This window comes from Eucyclogobius newberryi, unplaced genomic scaffold, assembly GCF_026437365.1.
Source record: "Eucyclogobius newberryi isolate DKJ021-1_F unplaced genomic scaffold, fEucNew1.0.hap1 SCAF_14, whole genome shotgun sequence".
NCBI lineage: Eukaryota > Metazoa > Chordata > Actinopteri > Gobiiformes > Gobiidae > Eucyclogobius > Eucyclogobius newberryi.
The window spans coordinates 18304918-18319567 of NW_027315768.1; the positions used below are offsets into that span (position 1 = coordinate 18304918).

Below are 14650 nucleotides of genomic sequence, written 5' to 3' on the forward strand. Positions count from 1 at the left end.
CAAGCCCGTTTTGATATATTTAGCTACTATTATGATTATTTTTTTTATGTTGCACCTTAATACCAAAGCAAGTTCCTAGTTTGTGAATTCTGTTCACTGACAATGGCAATAAACCCCTTTCTGATTCTGATAAAACTCTCAAGCTTCTTGATATGTTGCACTTACAAATAAAGCTGTAACCTAATTATTTCCAGTCAAATCAAGTCATTTTGGGGAGAATCAGTGTCATTTTGTTCTCCAAACCCACAAATAAAAAAGTACCCTAAAATGTATTTTAAAATGTATCGGGCATATTTATGGATTCCCCTTGGACATTTTTGATTTATTTCAAGTCCCTAAAACTCACTTTTAGTGAAGTAACCTTCAGCTTTATAAAAAAAAGAAAAAAATCGTTCAAACCCAACAAAAACAAGTGTCAATCAGCCAATTCCTCCAGAAACCATATATAAATCTGAATTCCTCTGTGCAGAGGTTTCTACTTATAATTAGAGTAAACCCTTCATAAGAAAACAAAAGTACAGAGCCTCAGCTTCACACAGAGTCAAGCCATTTGTTTGTACTCCAAAGGGTTTTAATTGGGGTTCATTTTAGACAGAATTTTTTGAAAAAATAGAAGTATAAATGTCATGGTATAATCACATGAAACTGAATTGAAACCGAGTTCATAATATTTGGTCACATTTTCTCATCACAGCATACTGCCGCTGGAAATGAAGGCGGAGGACAGTCGCTGTCATCTCCTGGCTCCTGTCTGGAGGACTTCAGGACCACGCCCTTCGTTGAGTGCAATGGGGCCAAGGGCACCTGTCACTACTTTGCTAACAAGCACAGTTTCTGGCTAACGTCCATAGACCAGTCATTCCACAGTGAACCAGCAGCAGAGACACTAAAAGCTGGCCAACTCCTGTCCCGCATCAGCCGCTGCCAGGTCTGCATGAAAAACTTGTGAGAATGTCCTCCTCTGATGCTTCCAGGATAGGACAGGTATGGATACAGACAAGCTTCAAAGACTGCTCCCAGCATTTTAAACCTTGATGTAAATACAGTATTGTTTCTTAATTAGGCTAAATCACATTATGAACGCTTATGTGTTGATTGGTGCTTTTTAACTTATTACCTCAAATTGTATTATCCATCAATACAGCCAAACCAAAGATTCCCATGTTATAGATAATGCTATATTCTTGAACACAATGTCACTAACTCCATCTTTCTGAGCGATGTTTTTTACTCTTATTCTTGAAAATATGTAACAGCCTTTTTTCTTGTCAATTTGTTTATAAGTATGTTCACAGAATGCACTGATTAGTTATTTATCTCTGCTGAGCAAACTTGATCCCTCACCTTCATTCTTTTGTGTCACCAACCTGAGCTACATATATGCACTTGACATTAAACTGATGAGTGGTTATACATATTTCTATTTTAAGTACGGTATTGGTTTTGTGTGTACTCTTGTCTGTTCTGAGACTGAATAGCAGTACATATTTTTATCAGGTTAACCACTATTATGGCACAATCATTGTTTTAAGAGTGAATTTAAGATGATTGTTTTTTTTCTGTAAGATATTAAAATAGGGTTTGTTAAAGGTCTTTTGTCATTTGTTTATGAAGAAATTACAATTGCAAAAAAACAACAACTTTATTATTAAATTTTATCAGAAGAAAAAAAAAGTTGAATGCACTTTTTATACCATGCTGAATATTATGGGACCAATAGTGAACAATGGTGATCAACAAGTTTGTTTAAAATGCAAAAACCTATACAATGACGCCCTCAAACATCATTGCAGGGATTTCTTCTTTCTTTTGGTCCCTTTAAAGTGCTATTTCAGAGATTAAAGAGAGAAGCAATAAGATTTAAGTCCCCTTTTTTCCCCCCACAAAACTTGAAGAATGAAATGTCATAGATTTTGTCAATATTTGAAATGCAAGTAAAATATCAATCACAGTTTTATTAAGTTCTTGAATTTCATATGCATATGTAATTATTCTAAAAGTGCTCCTAGCAGCAGGAAACCTTTCTCCGCTTGCCCCCACTTGTCCTACAGTGCTCCAAGTCCACTGTTGGAGACTCTTGGTCCTCGTTTCTTTTCCTTAGAATGGAAGGTAACAAAAGGTCAAATAGTGCCTCAAAAACACTGTCCACATTATACCCTGTTTTGGCGCTAGTTTCAAAGCACATCTTCTCAGCGGGCATGGTGCAATTTTCCTCCATGCCTTTGTAGCGTATTATTCGCCCATAAAGAGCTACAGCGTCATCATGGGTGACCTGTTTGCGCAGTAGTACACCAGAGATGGAGGCAGGGGATGCGGGCGGCGTGGGACAAGCCGACAACACCTGCGACTCTTCACTATTGGTTTGGTCCCCCAAGTCCAAAGTCTGCGGTAACTGGGCTTTGTGGTCAGTCAGATCGGCCTTGTTGCCCACTACAGCGTAAATGCAGTCGTGGTTAGCAGTGTCTGTCAGTGATAGAAAACGCTCTTCCAGCTCCACCAGGCTCTGCCAGTTGGTCACGTCGTAAGTCAGGATGATGGCAGCTGCCCCACGACAATACATAGACCCCAAACCATGGAACTGCTCCCGACCTGGAGAGACAGACAAATTATTTATTATTATAACTCAAAAGTAAGGACATTTGAATGACCTGTGTTATAGTAATACGGGTAAAAGAGGAACTACAGCAGATACTCAACGTTTCAGCACTTAACCCTTTCTTGTCCATGCTAAACAGGGAAACAATATTGAGAAATTGTTCTTCACACATACATACATCTTGTGACAATTTTATTGTGGCAAAAAAAATGTCCCATAGATTAATGTTAGCACTGGTGGCAATCCAAACTGAAGAAATTACAAAACTAAAAGACAAATAGAAAGGTGGGGAATGAGTCCTGAAAATGTTTTACTCTGAGAACAAGGAGCCTTGCTGTACTTTGGTTGTGAAAGGGCACATTGTGTGTTTTCAAATTATTTCTGATTGTGTGAGAAAGACATTCGGCTTAAAACAAATGTGGCAATTCTGTAAGAAAATATGTCTTCGGTGTAAATAATTATGCAAGAATAATGTTTGTATTTTGACATTATTTTGCAAATGTGTAAATTCTGTAAAACACTGACGCCTAAAACCCAAATTAAAGGCAAACATCTGGTCCGGAATATACTATGTGTATTAAAGGCAGTCAATTCTTCCGGTCACAGCAGCAAAACCATGTGACCCAATAAGAGGAACAGAGTTGGATCTTAACAATTCTTAAAACATGTTATGGTTAAACCTCAACAGCTCCACAGTGTGAAAACTGCCCAACAGCCATTTGCCTGGGAAAAGTTCATTGTGTGGGTTTGAGTAGAGATCAACACTTGTTAAAAACACTGAAATTACTTCCCGCTTAGTCAGCGTTTTCTACCTCACAGAGAGTCACAGAAATATCTGTGATTAGGCATGTTGACTCAAACCCCTCTTATCAACCAAAGTATGTCAGGGTTAGTTCAGGTTAAAATTCAAATCAAAGTGACAAAAACAATATTTCTAAAACAAAAAATGAGTTAAGCCAAGCAACTGGATCTTATGGACTGAATCTCTAAATCAACTACAAACTTTACACATAAATTAGCAGGATTGAAAATACTGATAAGAATTGGTTTTACCGGTTTGTTAAAAAGCCCTAGGACACTAGGGCAGCTTAAAACTTATCTACAAAGCATGGATATTTATGCCAAATGGATTTTGATCTCAGATTTCTGCAGCTGATTAAACATGTGGACGTGAGGATCTAGAGGTAAGTCACGTGTACGAGATTGGCCCAGGTGGAGGAGGTCACTCCTCGGGTAAACAACATTAAACTACAAACAGAAGCACACTTAAGTATTCAAAAATACTAAAAGAGATCATTACCCGCTGTGTCCCAAATGGAGATGTTGTATGGCCCCCACTGTTTGAGGAAAAACGCCCCTCCGACTGTGCTGACGGTGTCTTTGAACTTTCTCTCCGTGTACCGGTGGAGCAGGGACGTCTTCCCCACGTTCATGTCCCCCAAGAGCACGAGCTTCACGTCGGGCTTCTTCAGCTTCGAGACCTCGGGCATGGCGTCGTGGTCCGCTTCTCTGTTAATTAGAGAAAGCAGCAGAGTTTAGAGGGAAAAGTCTCTGCTTTAAATGATGTGAGCCCGTAGTCTTGTGAGTTTTGCCATTTTATGAAAATCTAAAATACCCCGCGGCAGCATTCCTCAGATCAGCTCAGTGTGAAGTGTAATTCAGGGAACAGAAACTTCAGAAAAGTAGTGATGTTCAAACAGGAAGTAGGTGACGAGCCAGAGGGGGATTATGGCGCTAATGCCCGAACTTTGTTTTCAAGGCATCAAACTCGCTTTATTTCATTACGTCGTCTCTATTTTTAAAAGCATGAACATTTTAGCTTAAATGCATAAATGTCTAGACTAAAAAGATAAATACATTTCCACCAAGCATGAGAAATGAATATAAAAGTTGCCTTGTTATTTGCTGTCCGACATTGTTTTAAATGCCTTAAAGGGGAAAATCTGAATCAATATAGAAATAGTTCATTAATTGCCAATACACTGCCATCTACCAAGGAAATAAATTCACCATTATTAAGAGCAACTTTTTTTCTTGTTTCTTTCTTTATTATTATTATTTTTTTCACTATTACAAGCAACTCATTCGACGTGGCTGTGTCCGAGGAGCCGTGAACGCACCAGGGGAAGTCTTCCTGTTGTGGTCGCGCGCCTCCCGGTGGGTCCGCGCCTCATGCCCGGGATCATTCGCGTGCAGTTGTCCGCTCTCAGACGCTGTCACAGAGTAGGTAAGGACAATGCCGAGTGTAGCGGTGTGAGTACGGACTTTAGAGGCTTCATGAGCGGCCCCAGCCTCACTCGGGCGCTGTGTCTATTCCTCACGGTGTTGGTGCTGCCTCTGTGCGCTGTGTGGATGTACTTGGACGTAACAGGTAAACGTGTCCGTCCCGCTCCAAGTCCCCCGTGTGCACTTGTGTGATGAGTTTGCGTCTCTAGGACCCTGCGGACTCGGGTGTCGTCGTCAAAATGTTTGGGTGGGGGCGGTGACCGTGGGCTCCAGACTGATCGCAGGTCAGCTCTGCAGGTTGTGTTTATGCACATTAAAACTGTTCTCTCTTCCGCTTTTTCTATCATGCTACGTGCTTTTTTTAATATATATATATATATAAACAGACGTGACGGGTGATGTGTCTCCGCGCGCTTGTACTTGCACATAAAGATGTCACATTAAGCCGCGGTTAGGTTTGTACAGATGTAAGATGGTGGCCTTTTCGTTGTTTTATTGAACTACAAACTCTGCTACCTTTTGTTGATCTTCTCAAACTGGAGCTGAGGGATTTGATAGCCAAACCGCAGCTAGCGGCTAGAAGAAGCTGCCGTCTGTCATAAACGAGACACCATTCATAAGACAGCTTTGTGTGCAAGTGAGGGCACATTTTGGTCAGAGATGCTCGCCAACACGCGGGGCTTCTTGTGGTCGGACGTAGAGACCAGGACCCTGTTGAACATCTGGGGGGAGCAGGACATCCAGACTGCGCTGGACGGGAGCTTTCGGAACAGTTTCGTGTATCGAGACATCGCGCGGAGACTGGCGGCACTGGGGTTTGACAGGACCCCGGAGCAATGCAGGGTCCGCATCAAGAGCCTCAAGAGACAGTTCTTGCTGGCTAAAGAGGGCAACCTGCGCAACAGCGGACAGTATCACAAAATCTGTAAGTTCTATGACGTTATGGAGGGGATCCTGAGCAACCGTCCAACCATGTTAGACCCCCCAGAGATGTTGGAGTGTGGGCCCGGAGAAGAGGAAGCCGTGGATGGTCTTGATGAAGAAGGACAGGATGCTCAAGAATCATATTCTGAACATATTGAGGACTATCATTGTCCTGCCGAGACTCAAGTGAAGTTGGAGTATGCCAGCATACCAAGCCCTGTTCCTGTCAAAGTGATAGTGAACAGAAATAGTAAGTCAAAAGACAGTTTTCAATTCATGGGTAAATGTTTGCTCTGTTGTGACTCTGTGAATTGTTTAACATTAACAATTCTTATTTAAGGTACCAATGTTGTAAGACCTCAATCTAGCAGCCATAAGGGAAACGCTTTGCCTGCTCCAACACCCAAGCGACCCAGGAGACGCAGAGCAAACTTTCCCCTGGAGAAACTTCTGGAGCAATTTCTGGAGCAGAGTGCCCAGGCGGAGGAGAACTTCTATCGAGTGGAGGAGCAGCGTTTAAAGGCAGAAGATTGCAGGAGAGAGGCTGAACACAGCAGAGAGATGCACATGCTACAGATGTTGGGACAGATGTTTTCCAGCATCTCCTCCACCAGGCCCTGTTCTGGGTCCTCCAGTGCCACCAGTGCCACCAGTGCCACCAGTGCCACCCCTACATGTGCAGAGAGTCAGCCCAGTCATGACAGACGCACTTCACCACAAGCCGAGTCTTTCAAGCCACACAGTCCAGTATTAAACCAAGATGTACAACAATTAGGAGGTATTTTGTGAGCCGTTCTGGAAGCTTTGAGATGGATTTTATGTTAAGAAAATAAAAGTAAATGCAAAATGCAAAGGTTTAAAAAAAATAACAATAACTGTTACTTTAAATGTAGTAGCAAGTTTGAAGTTAAACTGGTTCTGAAAGATAAAAATTCAATCACTTTTCATTAAAATTGTAACACTGACTGCCCTGCTGTGAATACAGATCACTTGCACATTGTGCATTGTTTGCTTATGTATGGCCAAATACAATAGCAAAATACAATAAATATGAGCTGATTTTTATATATGTTTTATATTTGTGTTTTTCCTAAGTCAGCGAAACCTTTCAGCACTGTGAACACGTACTGTGTGTTGTACACCAAAGCTTTCATTTTTATTCCACCAACAAAATAAAGTTTTGCTCAATCACATTTATTTGTTCTTTCCCAGTGCTTGAGCGTTACTACAGTTTAAGCTCTAAATCACACCAAAGAATGAATGATGACATCGTTGCACTGTTTAAGAGAACAATCCCTCCATTAACATCGAAGAAGCATAAAGGACAAGATGGACGGATTGGAATCATCGGAGGATGCCAAGAGTATGTTGCAAATAACATTTGTGTAACTTCTGTTTTTATACTGACGTATATCATTTCAGGTACACTGGAGCACCTTATTTTGCTGCTATTTCTGCACTGAAAGTGGTAAGTCATTAAGTTTAACTTTGTAGTTTATGAATTATTGTTTTGTTTTTGGTTGATCGTTTTGTTTTTAGGGGGCTGATTTGGCTCATGTGTTTTGCACAAAAGATGCTGCACCTGTCATTAAATCATACAGCCCTGAACTGATTGTTCACCCTATCTTGTAAGTAGAAATTCAACTGATATTTTTTCATTATTTGATATTTAATGGAATTTATTTAACATAAAATGTCACTGTATGTGCTATGTTTGTCCAGAGACAGTTCCAATGCATTAGAGGAAATAGAAAAATGGCTTCCGAGGCTACACAGTGTTGTGGTGGGACCAGGGCTTGGAAGAGATGATCACATACTTCAAATAGCTAAGGTATTAAATGGTTGAAAATATTTTGTTTTTCAGATTTTGAAGTACACATTTGTTTTTGTGTTTTTCTTTTAGGAAATAATATACAAGTCAAAAGCTAGAGACATTCCTGTCGTCATAGATGCAGTAGGTACACTTCTTTGTCTGCACATATTGCTGTTTCCCCGGAATATTCGCATTAAAACATTTTTATTTTTTTTCAACAGGATGGATTATGGCTAGTTACACAGCAGCCGTCTGTTATTCAAGGGTACCACAAGAGCATCTTAACACCAAACATTATGGAGTTTACCCGACTTTATGATGCATTGGTATGTGATCCAGGGCAGCCAGTCAAAATACTTTAATGTTAAGTTTGTAATTCTCTTTGTGAATATACAGCTATTAGGACCTATGAACACCAGTGACCTCAAATTCAGTGTCACACAGTTCAGCATCGCGATGGGGAATCTCACTGTAGTGTTAAAAGGAGAACAGGATCTGATTACAGATGGAAGCAAAGGTTTGTATTGTCATGGGCATAAGAGGTTATGAAAAACTATACAGACTTTTAAAATGGAAAACCCATTTTGTCCTTCAGTTATCTCCTGCAGTACTGAAGGCAGTGGCCGGCGTTGCGGTGGACAAGGTGATCTTCTCTCAGGATCTATGGGAGTATTGACACATTGGGCCCATAGTGCTTCCACAGCTGAAAACTTTAGAGGGTGAAGTTATTTCTGGTAATTTATCATAATATTCATTACAACATCATCATAATATTTTTTCATTTACTTTCAGAATAAACCCTTCAGTGGTTGCAGCTTATGGGGCGTGTTCTCTTACCAGACAGTGCAACAATCAAGCATTTCAGAGAAATGGCAGATCCACTACTACATCAGATATGATCCAGGAGATTGGCTCTGCATTCAGAAAGTTATTTGAAAGTTAAAAAGTTATGTAAATAAAAGTTTGGATTATTCTGTCATCGCACCAGTAGCACAGTAATGTTCTCCTTGATCTGTTCTGTACTGTACACTTATTTTAATGGTTTCCTTAGTTCCTGAATGTTTCACTTCACTGTAATGTCCTACAGTCCTATAGCAACTGTTCAATACAGCTAAACAGGTGTGATTTGGTCCCTGTATGACTGGGTTTAGGGTGTTTGCATTTCCATGAGAAAGTCAGACCTGTACAGTGCATAATGTGCAGCCAGAGCTCAATTATTTCATGGACAGAATTTCCAGGTGCAGGCTGGGGTTGGAGGGGGTCTGGATTGGGTAGAGATTAGCCATGGGTTGTTAGTGGCCAGTACATTGTATTGTTTTATTTTAAAGATCCAGAGTAACTGATGGACAATATTTTGAGGCCAATATGTAGGGCCAATTGTGGTTATGCATCTCAAATTATGCAATACAACGGCCTAAAACAGTTTTCTGCTCTACGTAAGAAAAGTGTAACAAAAAAGGTCAATATATTTAGACATCTACAGTCCTCACTACAACCCTGTGTAGTCATATTTTGTTCTCTTCGTATGGAAGTGATCAAAGAGCGCTGTGTATTATCGTTTTGATCAGGTGGCTAGAACATAGTAGTATAATATTGAAGTAGAATATGAAGTATAACCGATATGAATAGATCCATGAGTACAACATGGAGGCTGGAATCAGAAACTGAACGTTTTAAACTGCGCATGCGTGCTGCTGCTGAATGACGGCACGACACACGTGACGTAGCGCTAGCAGCAACGAGAGTAAACTAGCATCACGACAGCAATAAGAACAACACACGCTTTGTCCTTTAACGGTTTGTTGTGTCCTATAACTATATTCGCTTTATAACGTGGTTATTTGTCCTTCCCTTGCGAGCATTGAGTAACTGTTACTTGCCGCTTAACAAAAGCCAAATTTGCTAACTCGCTCTGTATTGAACAATGTAAATCTAGCGCGCTTAAAGTATCACAACTCAAAGCGATTTTTATGAGATAAGTCACATATTTGAACATAATATATGCTTGCTAAGTTGCATATGTTAATAAAGACTGCCCTTTACGGCGAACACAAGTATGAATAAACTGTTACTCTTCATCTTACCCGAACAACACAATTATAGGGTGCTATGGTTTACCGCTAACGTTATAGTAGAACATGTAGCTAATGTAATGCATTCACATTACGCTTTTGGCCTTGGCGTATTCTCCGCTTATGTTCGCTAATTGTAGATGCTAGCTTATTAATGCAATGATCTTTAAAGTGTGTCTTTTCTGAAAGTGCATGGAGTGCGCGGGAGTGACTCATGTATGAGGATTGAGACAGTCGAACATACTGGGACAGGGCATTATGTCCATCTTCACTCTGGAGAATAACGTTATATGACTACATTGAAAAAATGAAAAAATCTTAATTATCAAGACATGTGCTATTTGTTAGTTTTAAATGTATATTTTACATAAATGGATCTATTTTAAATAAGTCTGTTGCCACTGGTTACAACTTTTTTTATTTTGAATGTATAGATTGACTCATTGAAAGAGCCAGCATTTACACGGAGCAGACATGTTAAACCCAACCAATGGCGAGCCAGGCCATGTTGTCAAATATGTGGAGGAATATCTGGACCTGGTCGAGTCTCTGCCATGTGATTTGCAGCGAAGTGTGTCAATCATGAAAGAAATTGATGCCAAGTATCAAGGTATTACCACTGTTGAATTGTACATGGATTAGTTCTTTTAACCAATGCTTGTTGCTTGTGTGCTTTTTAGATGTCCTGATGGAGCTTGATGAGGCTTATGAAAAGTATTGTCAAGAAACTGACTCTGTTCAAAGGCGAAAGCTTCAGTTATCAATTCAGCGGGCTTTGATCCGAAGTCAGGAGCTGGGAGATGAAAAGATTCAAATTGCTGGCCAAATGGTATGTAGTGTTGTGCTTTCATCACAGTTGAGAATATAAAATGATTGCACAATACATTAAGGTTAAGGATCTGTGTGTTTCGCTGTACTCATAGGTGGAGTTGGTGGAGAACCGAACACGACAGTTGGATTGGCATTCTGAAGTGCTCCTGTCTTCGCAAGAAGTTCCAGAAAGTCACGTGGCACCAGCTACTTCGCTGACAAGCACTGCGGCCTCCCTCTCATCAGCAGCAGCTACATCCATAACACCTGGCAAAACTGCTCACCATGAGAAAAAACGTGAAGAGGTTACCCCAAGCTCTGGAAGTGGGGACAAGACTGGAGGAAAACGCTTGAGACGGCAGAAAAATGGAGATAATCGTGAAAGTTATGGGGGCTTGGATCACTCTGATGAAGTAGGAGTATCTCGAGAGAAAAGGGCAAAAGCATCTTCTAAAAAGAAGAAAAGGTCCAAAGGAAAGTCTGAGCGTGAAGTATCTCCCCCAGATTTGCCAATTGATCCCGATGAGCCCACATACTGTCTGTGTGAACAGGTGTCGTACGGTGAGATGATAGGCTGTGATAATGACGAGTGTCCCATCGAGTGGTTCCACTTTTCCTGTGTAGGGCTACATCACAAGCCCAAAGGCAAGTGGTACTGTCCCAAATGTAGGGGAGACAATGAGAAGACAATGGACAAGGCCTTAGAAAGGGCTAAAAAGGATAGGGCTTACAACAGGTAGCATGACTACCTGTGCTGATGAACATTGTTGTAGAATATCTGTCCAATTTGTATTTGCTGTTAATGCCGTTGAACAGCCAGTAAAGAATGTCCTAGTAAAGTTATTTTTTGCAAATTAAATCATTTTGACCAGAGTACTCCTTTTTCACAGATCTGCATGCATCAAGAACTCTCGCATTTACATTTTCCATCATGCAATACATGCAAGTTACTCATTAAAGGGTATTTTCAGAATATGCTTGGTGTTTGTCTTTTTCATGTGAAATAATTTACTTTTAACATGTCATGATTAAACTGCTGTTTTTATTTACAAGTACTGAAAAATGGCATGAGAACAAGTGCAAAATCTGTACATACATTTTTTGTTATGCAATTCTTATTTACACAAGTACCGAACAAAAATATGAACACACTTGTCATGCATGTAACAATTCACAACACAGCAAAGAAAGTGTGAAGTTGTCCAATATAATTTACCGAGTGATGTTTGGGCTACTTAAATGGTTTACCCCTGTAGGACAGGCATTCACTAACAAACCCTGAAAACTGCTGTGTAAAAGAGCAGTTGCACAACACCACGGACTTCGTCCAGGAGGGAATCGTAATGTCCCTTTAGTCCATAGTGACGACAAAACAAAAACAAGGCAAGATTCAGAAATGATCCCCTGATGGACTTCAACTGGTTGAAAAAGATCACTCCTAGCAGACAAGAATTACTTCATGAGGGTAGAAATAGTGGGTAAAGTGCATAAAAGCTTGAAATAAAAACGTGGTTGGGAGACGAGGGCAAATATAAGAGGTACTTGACTAAAAATTGCAGCGCACACAATGGAAACAGCTACAGTGGTTGTCAGGTCAACTGTCCCTCCAGCTTTGTTCAACAATGGCAGACACACGTTTCTGGTACTCCCGCTTGTTCTCCTGGTAAAGCTGAGCAGCCTGACTGTTGGCTGGACTGTTGGGATTTGGTTCATCAAGAAGAGACTAAAGGAGAGAAAAAAAGTATACTCAATATATTTATACACAAAAACAAATATATTTACAACAGTCTGATTAAATCTGAAACATGTGCGACAGATGTTTTAGTCTCACACAAAAAACTGCCCTTAAAGAGAATTGAACGTCATTATTTTCACAAACGACAATTTCTTATACTTGGGTAAATTATTTAAATGGTTCTATAATCATAAAAATAAACTGGTTCACTAATTAAGACTTGCAAGCTTTGTAATCAATAGAAATCCTTTATCAACCTTGTAGCGTAGACAGTTTAAGCAAAACAGTGGTGTCGGATCGTTTTTACCTGAATGGATGTAAGGATGGAAGAAACATCATAAGTCGGACTCCAACGATTTTGCAAAATGTCCAAACATATACTTCCATCTGCATAGACTGAGAGGACAATATACAGAGCGTTGAAAATATTCAACATTATCGTGTCAATTGAAGAGTTCAATAAAAAAAATATGCCCCTTACCGTTTGGATGAAACATCTTTGACAAAAATCGTACTGTGGGTGGTTTATTGGGATATTCTTCTGTGAACTCTACAATGAGTTTAAATGTACCTGGGAGCAAATCAAAAACATATTCAACATAAGGTAAAAAAAATACAGAAATACCGGTATAGAATATTTATGTAGTATAGATTTCTCACCATCTTCAAACGGAGTCCCTTCTGGCCTGTAACATGAATCACATTATGTCACTTACATGAAGACAAAAGAAAGAAGAAGAAAAGGAGGATTTGCAGAAAGATGAATTAATCTCACTCAATTCTCACTCTCAATTAACTCACCCAAAAATAACAGCATTCCACACCATGATGTTGTTTTCTGATGGAGCGCCACTAACACCAGCTGGAGGGTCTTCCTGTAGCCTATAAACAGAACGTGTTCGACAACGTTGACTTGAACTTCATATTTTCAGTATTCAAAAAGGAACGACTCCAGTTCTTTGCCGACTGTCTCCCATATTGAAAAACACATTTGAACTAGCCTAGTTTTCCCTAGTTTGAAAATGTTGGTGAAGTTTATAATGTTACTTCCTGGTTGGATATGGGCAGCAGCTGTGACATAGGCAGAGGTAATTCCACAACTGTTACTTAGCAACCATACTGTAAACAAGGGTCAAAGCCCGTCCAATTTACACAATAGTTATTATTTGATAACTGAAAACACGTAACAAAACCTTTATTTAGTTAAACAGTCAGAACAGGTTTTCTTTTCGTGTAATTATCCCTTGTATTTAGGATGGGGTTTTCTATATTGACACAGTTCGATGGAGGGATTGTTTACAGATCTCAATGCTACTTCCTGTTACTTTACATATTTTTCTCAACACATCTTTGACTGATGTAAAACAGGTACTATCCAATCAAATGGTATAATAATTTAAAAAAAAACTGTCATGGGCACTTCAACTTTTAGCCTACATTAAACCTTCTGTAACTTTATCTGATTCTTTATAAGTTTGACTAATACACTAGCGTTAGCTTCAGTTAGTTAGAGTCAAAAATAGCATTTCACCAGTACCATAAACCTCCTTAAACCTGCCGAGGGCCAAGGCTAATGGTGGTTTTAGATTTGCGTCATGTCAATGATCATTAAACAAACAATATAATTTGTAATGTTTAATCTATGTCCAACACACACGACGGCAGAAAGCAGTAAGTTGTCAACCGTCGGACGCTGGTAACGTAGAGATAAATAGGAAGATAATATATCGTTTAAATAGTTAAAAGTCCTCCTTGTATATAACAGGAAGCTGAAACCGGGCATATAATGCTATGCTAAAGTTAGCAATCGGAAGGAAGCTAACATTACCACTGTCGCTTTGGACAACTCACCTTTTGAAATCTCTCATAAGTCTTCTTCTGGCCGGAGTAGACATGACTCTTTTATGTGCTGCTTGTATCGAGACGAGGCTGAATGTGCGGGGCGTCTTCTATAAGTGTTTTTGCCGTATTTACTGGTTAGTTACTTGACACCACCCGCTCCCTTTAGCCCCGATAGGTTTCGTTAATCCCAACACTCAGGTTGGCCGAGTTTGGTTCACAGAGACGGACCACTTCATTCACGTGGACGTCCTTTGCTCATAGAACAAACTGAAATACAGTTTTGCAAACCTAAGCAAAACCACATGCATGACATGCATAAATGCGATCATTGACAACGATCTAAGCCATTAATAGAGCCAGGACGTATTGTTAAACAGCATGAGTTACATTTGAGTGTGGCAGGCTCCCCTCCCTCATGGACTCGCTCGGCAAGGAGCGTGGCTAGTGTGACGTCATGTTTGTGCAGCGTGAAGGTCGGGCTCTGCCACAGGTGGCCTGCTGCACGGTACACGTGACACAGGGGCCCACAGGGGCCCCTTTCCACACTTTTATAGTTTAACTGCAATGGCCATAAAGATAAAGGAGAGCCTCTATACCAGTGGTCTTCAGACGTTTCACGCCAAGTGCCAACT

At 40.2% G+C, this 14650-nt stretch overlaps 5 protein-coding genes across 10 annotated transcripts in view; 3 read left to right on the forward strand and 2 right to left on the reverse strand.

The window, feature by feature from the left end:
- The window catches only part of col4a2 (collagen, type IV, alpha 2), a 40881-nt gene extending 39332 nt beyond the window's left edge, over positions 1 to 1549 (forward strand). For 2 of the 3 annotated variants that reach the window (XM_072444647.1, XM_072444646.1), the window contains exon 48: positions 695 to 1549. In XM_072444647.1, the coding sequence (XP_072300748.1) occupies positions 695 to 949 (255 nt within the window). In that variant the 3' untranslated portion in view covers positions 950 to 1549. The remainder of the gene's footprint in view (positions 1 to 694) is intronic. The other variant, XM_072444648.1, reaches the window with a different exon arrangement.
- Positions 1550 to 1938: 389 nt separating this feature from the next.
- On the reverse strand, positions 1939 to 4302 carry rab20 (RAB20, member RAS oncogene family). Its single transcript, XM_072444643.1, has 2 exons — positions 3897 to 4302; positions 1939 to 2589 (listed from the first exon to the last, which is right to left on the reverse strand). The coding sequence occupies exons 1-2, from the start codon at positions 4084 to 4086 to the stop codon at positions 2006 to 2008; spliced, it is 774 nt and encodes a 257-aa protein (XP_072300744.1). The 5' UTR covers positions 4087 to 4302; the 3' UTR covers positions 1939 to 2005.
- A 390-nt stretch (positions 4303 to 4692) lies between these two features.
- Positions 4693 to 8539, forward strand: naxd (NAD(P)HX dehydratase). 4 transcript variants are annotated; one of them, XM_072444652.1, is made up of 11 exons: positions 5457 to 5996; positions 6087 to 6524; positions 6959 to 7109; positions 7169 to 7214; positions 7286 to 7374; positions 7469 to 7577; positions 7650 to 7700; positions 7781 to 7885; positions 7956 to 8076; positions 8155 to 8278; positions 8352 to 8539. In XM_072444652.1, the coding sequence occupies exons 1-11, from the start codon at positions 5483 to 5485 to the stop codon at positions 8500 to 8502; spliced, it is 1899 nt and encodes a 632-aa protein (XP_072300753.1). In that variant the 5' UTR covers positions 5457 to 5482; the 3' UTR covers positions 8503 to 8539. The 4 variants fall into 4 exon arrangements, with proteins under 4 accessions (XP_072300756.1, XP_072300754.1, XP_072300753.1 ...); XM_072444655.1 differs by lacking the exons at positions 5457 to 5996; positions 6087 to 6524 and adding an exon at positions 4693 to 4823; XM_072444653.1 differs by lacking the exons at positions 5457 to 5996; positions 6087 to 6524 and adding an exon at positions 4754 to 4967.
- A 715-nt stretch (positions 8540 to 9254) lies between these two features.
- Positions 9255 to 11317, forward strand: ing1 (inhibitor of growth family, member 1). The gene is made up of 4 exons (XM_072444644.1): positions 9255 to 9356; positions 10066 to 10241; positions 10312 to 10460; positions 10555 to 11317. The coding sequence occupies exons 2-4, from the start codon at positions 10106 to 10108 to the stop codon at positions 11179 to 11181; spliced, it is 912 nt and encodes a 303-aa protein (XP_072300745.1). The 5' UTR covers positions 9255 to 9356; positions 10066 to 10105; the 3' UTR covers positions 11182 to 11317.
- A 163-nt stretch (positions 11318 to 11480) lies between these two features.
- Positions 11481 to 14311, reverse strand: ube2al (ubiquitin conjugating enzyme E2 A, like). The gene is made up of 6 exons (XM_072444645.1): positions 14028 to 14311; positions 12978 to 13058; positions 12837 to 12862; positions 12658 to 12747; positions 12484 to 12572; positions 11481 to 12164 (listed from the first exon to the last, which is right to left on the reverse strand). The coding sequence occupies exons 1-6, from the start codon at positions 14069 to 14071 to the stop codon at positions 12036 to 12038; spliced, it is 459 nt and encodes a 152-aa protein (XP_072300746.1). The 5' UTR covers positions 14072 to 14311; the 3' UTR covers positions 11481 to 12035.
- Positions 14312 to 14650: the final 339 nt, after the last annotated feature.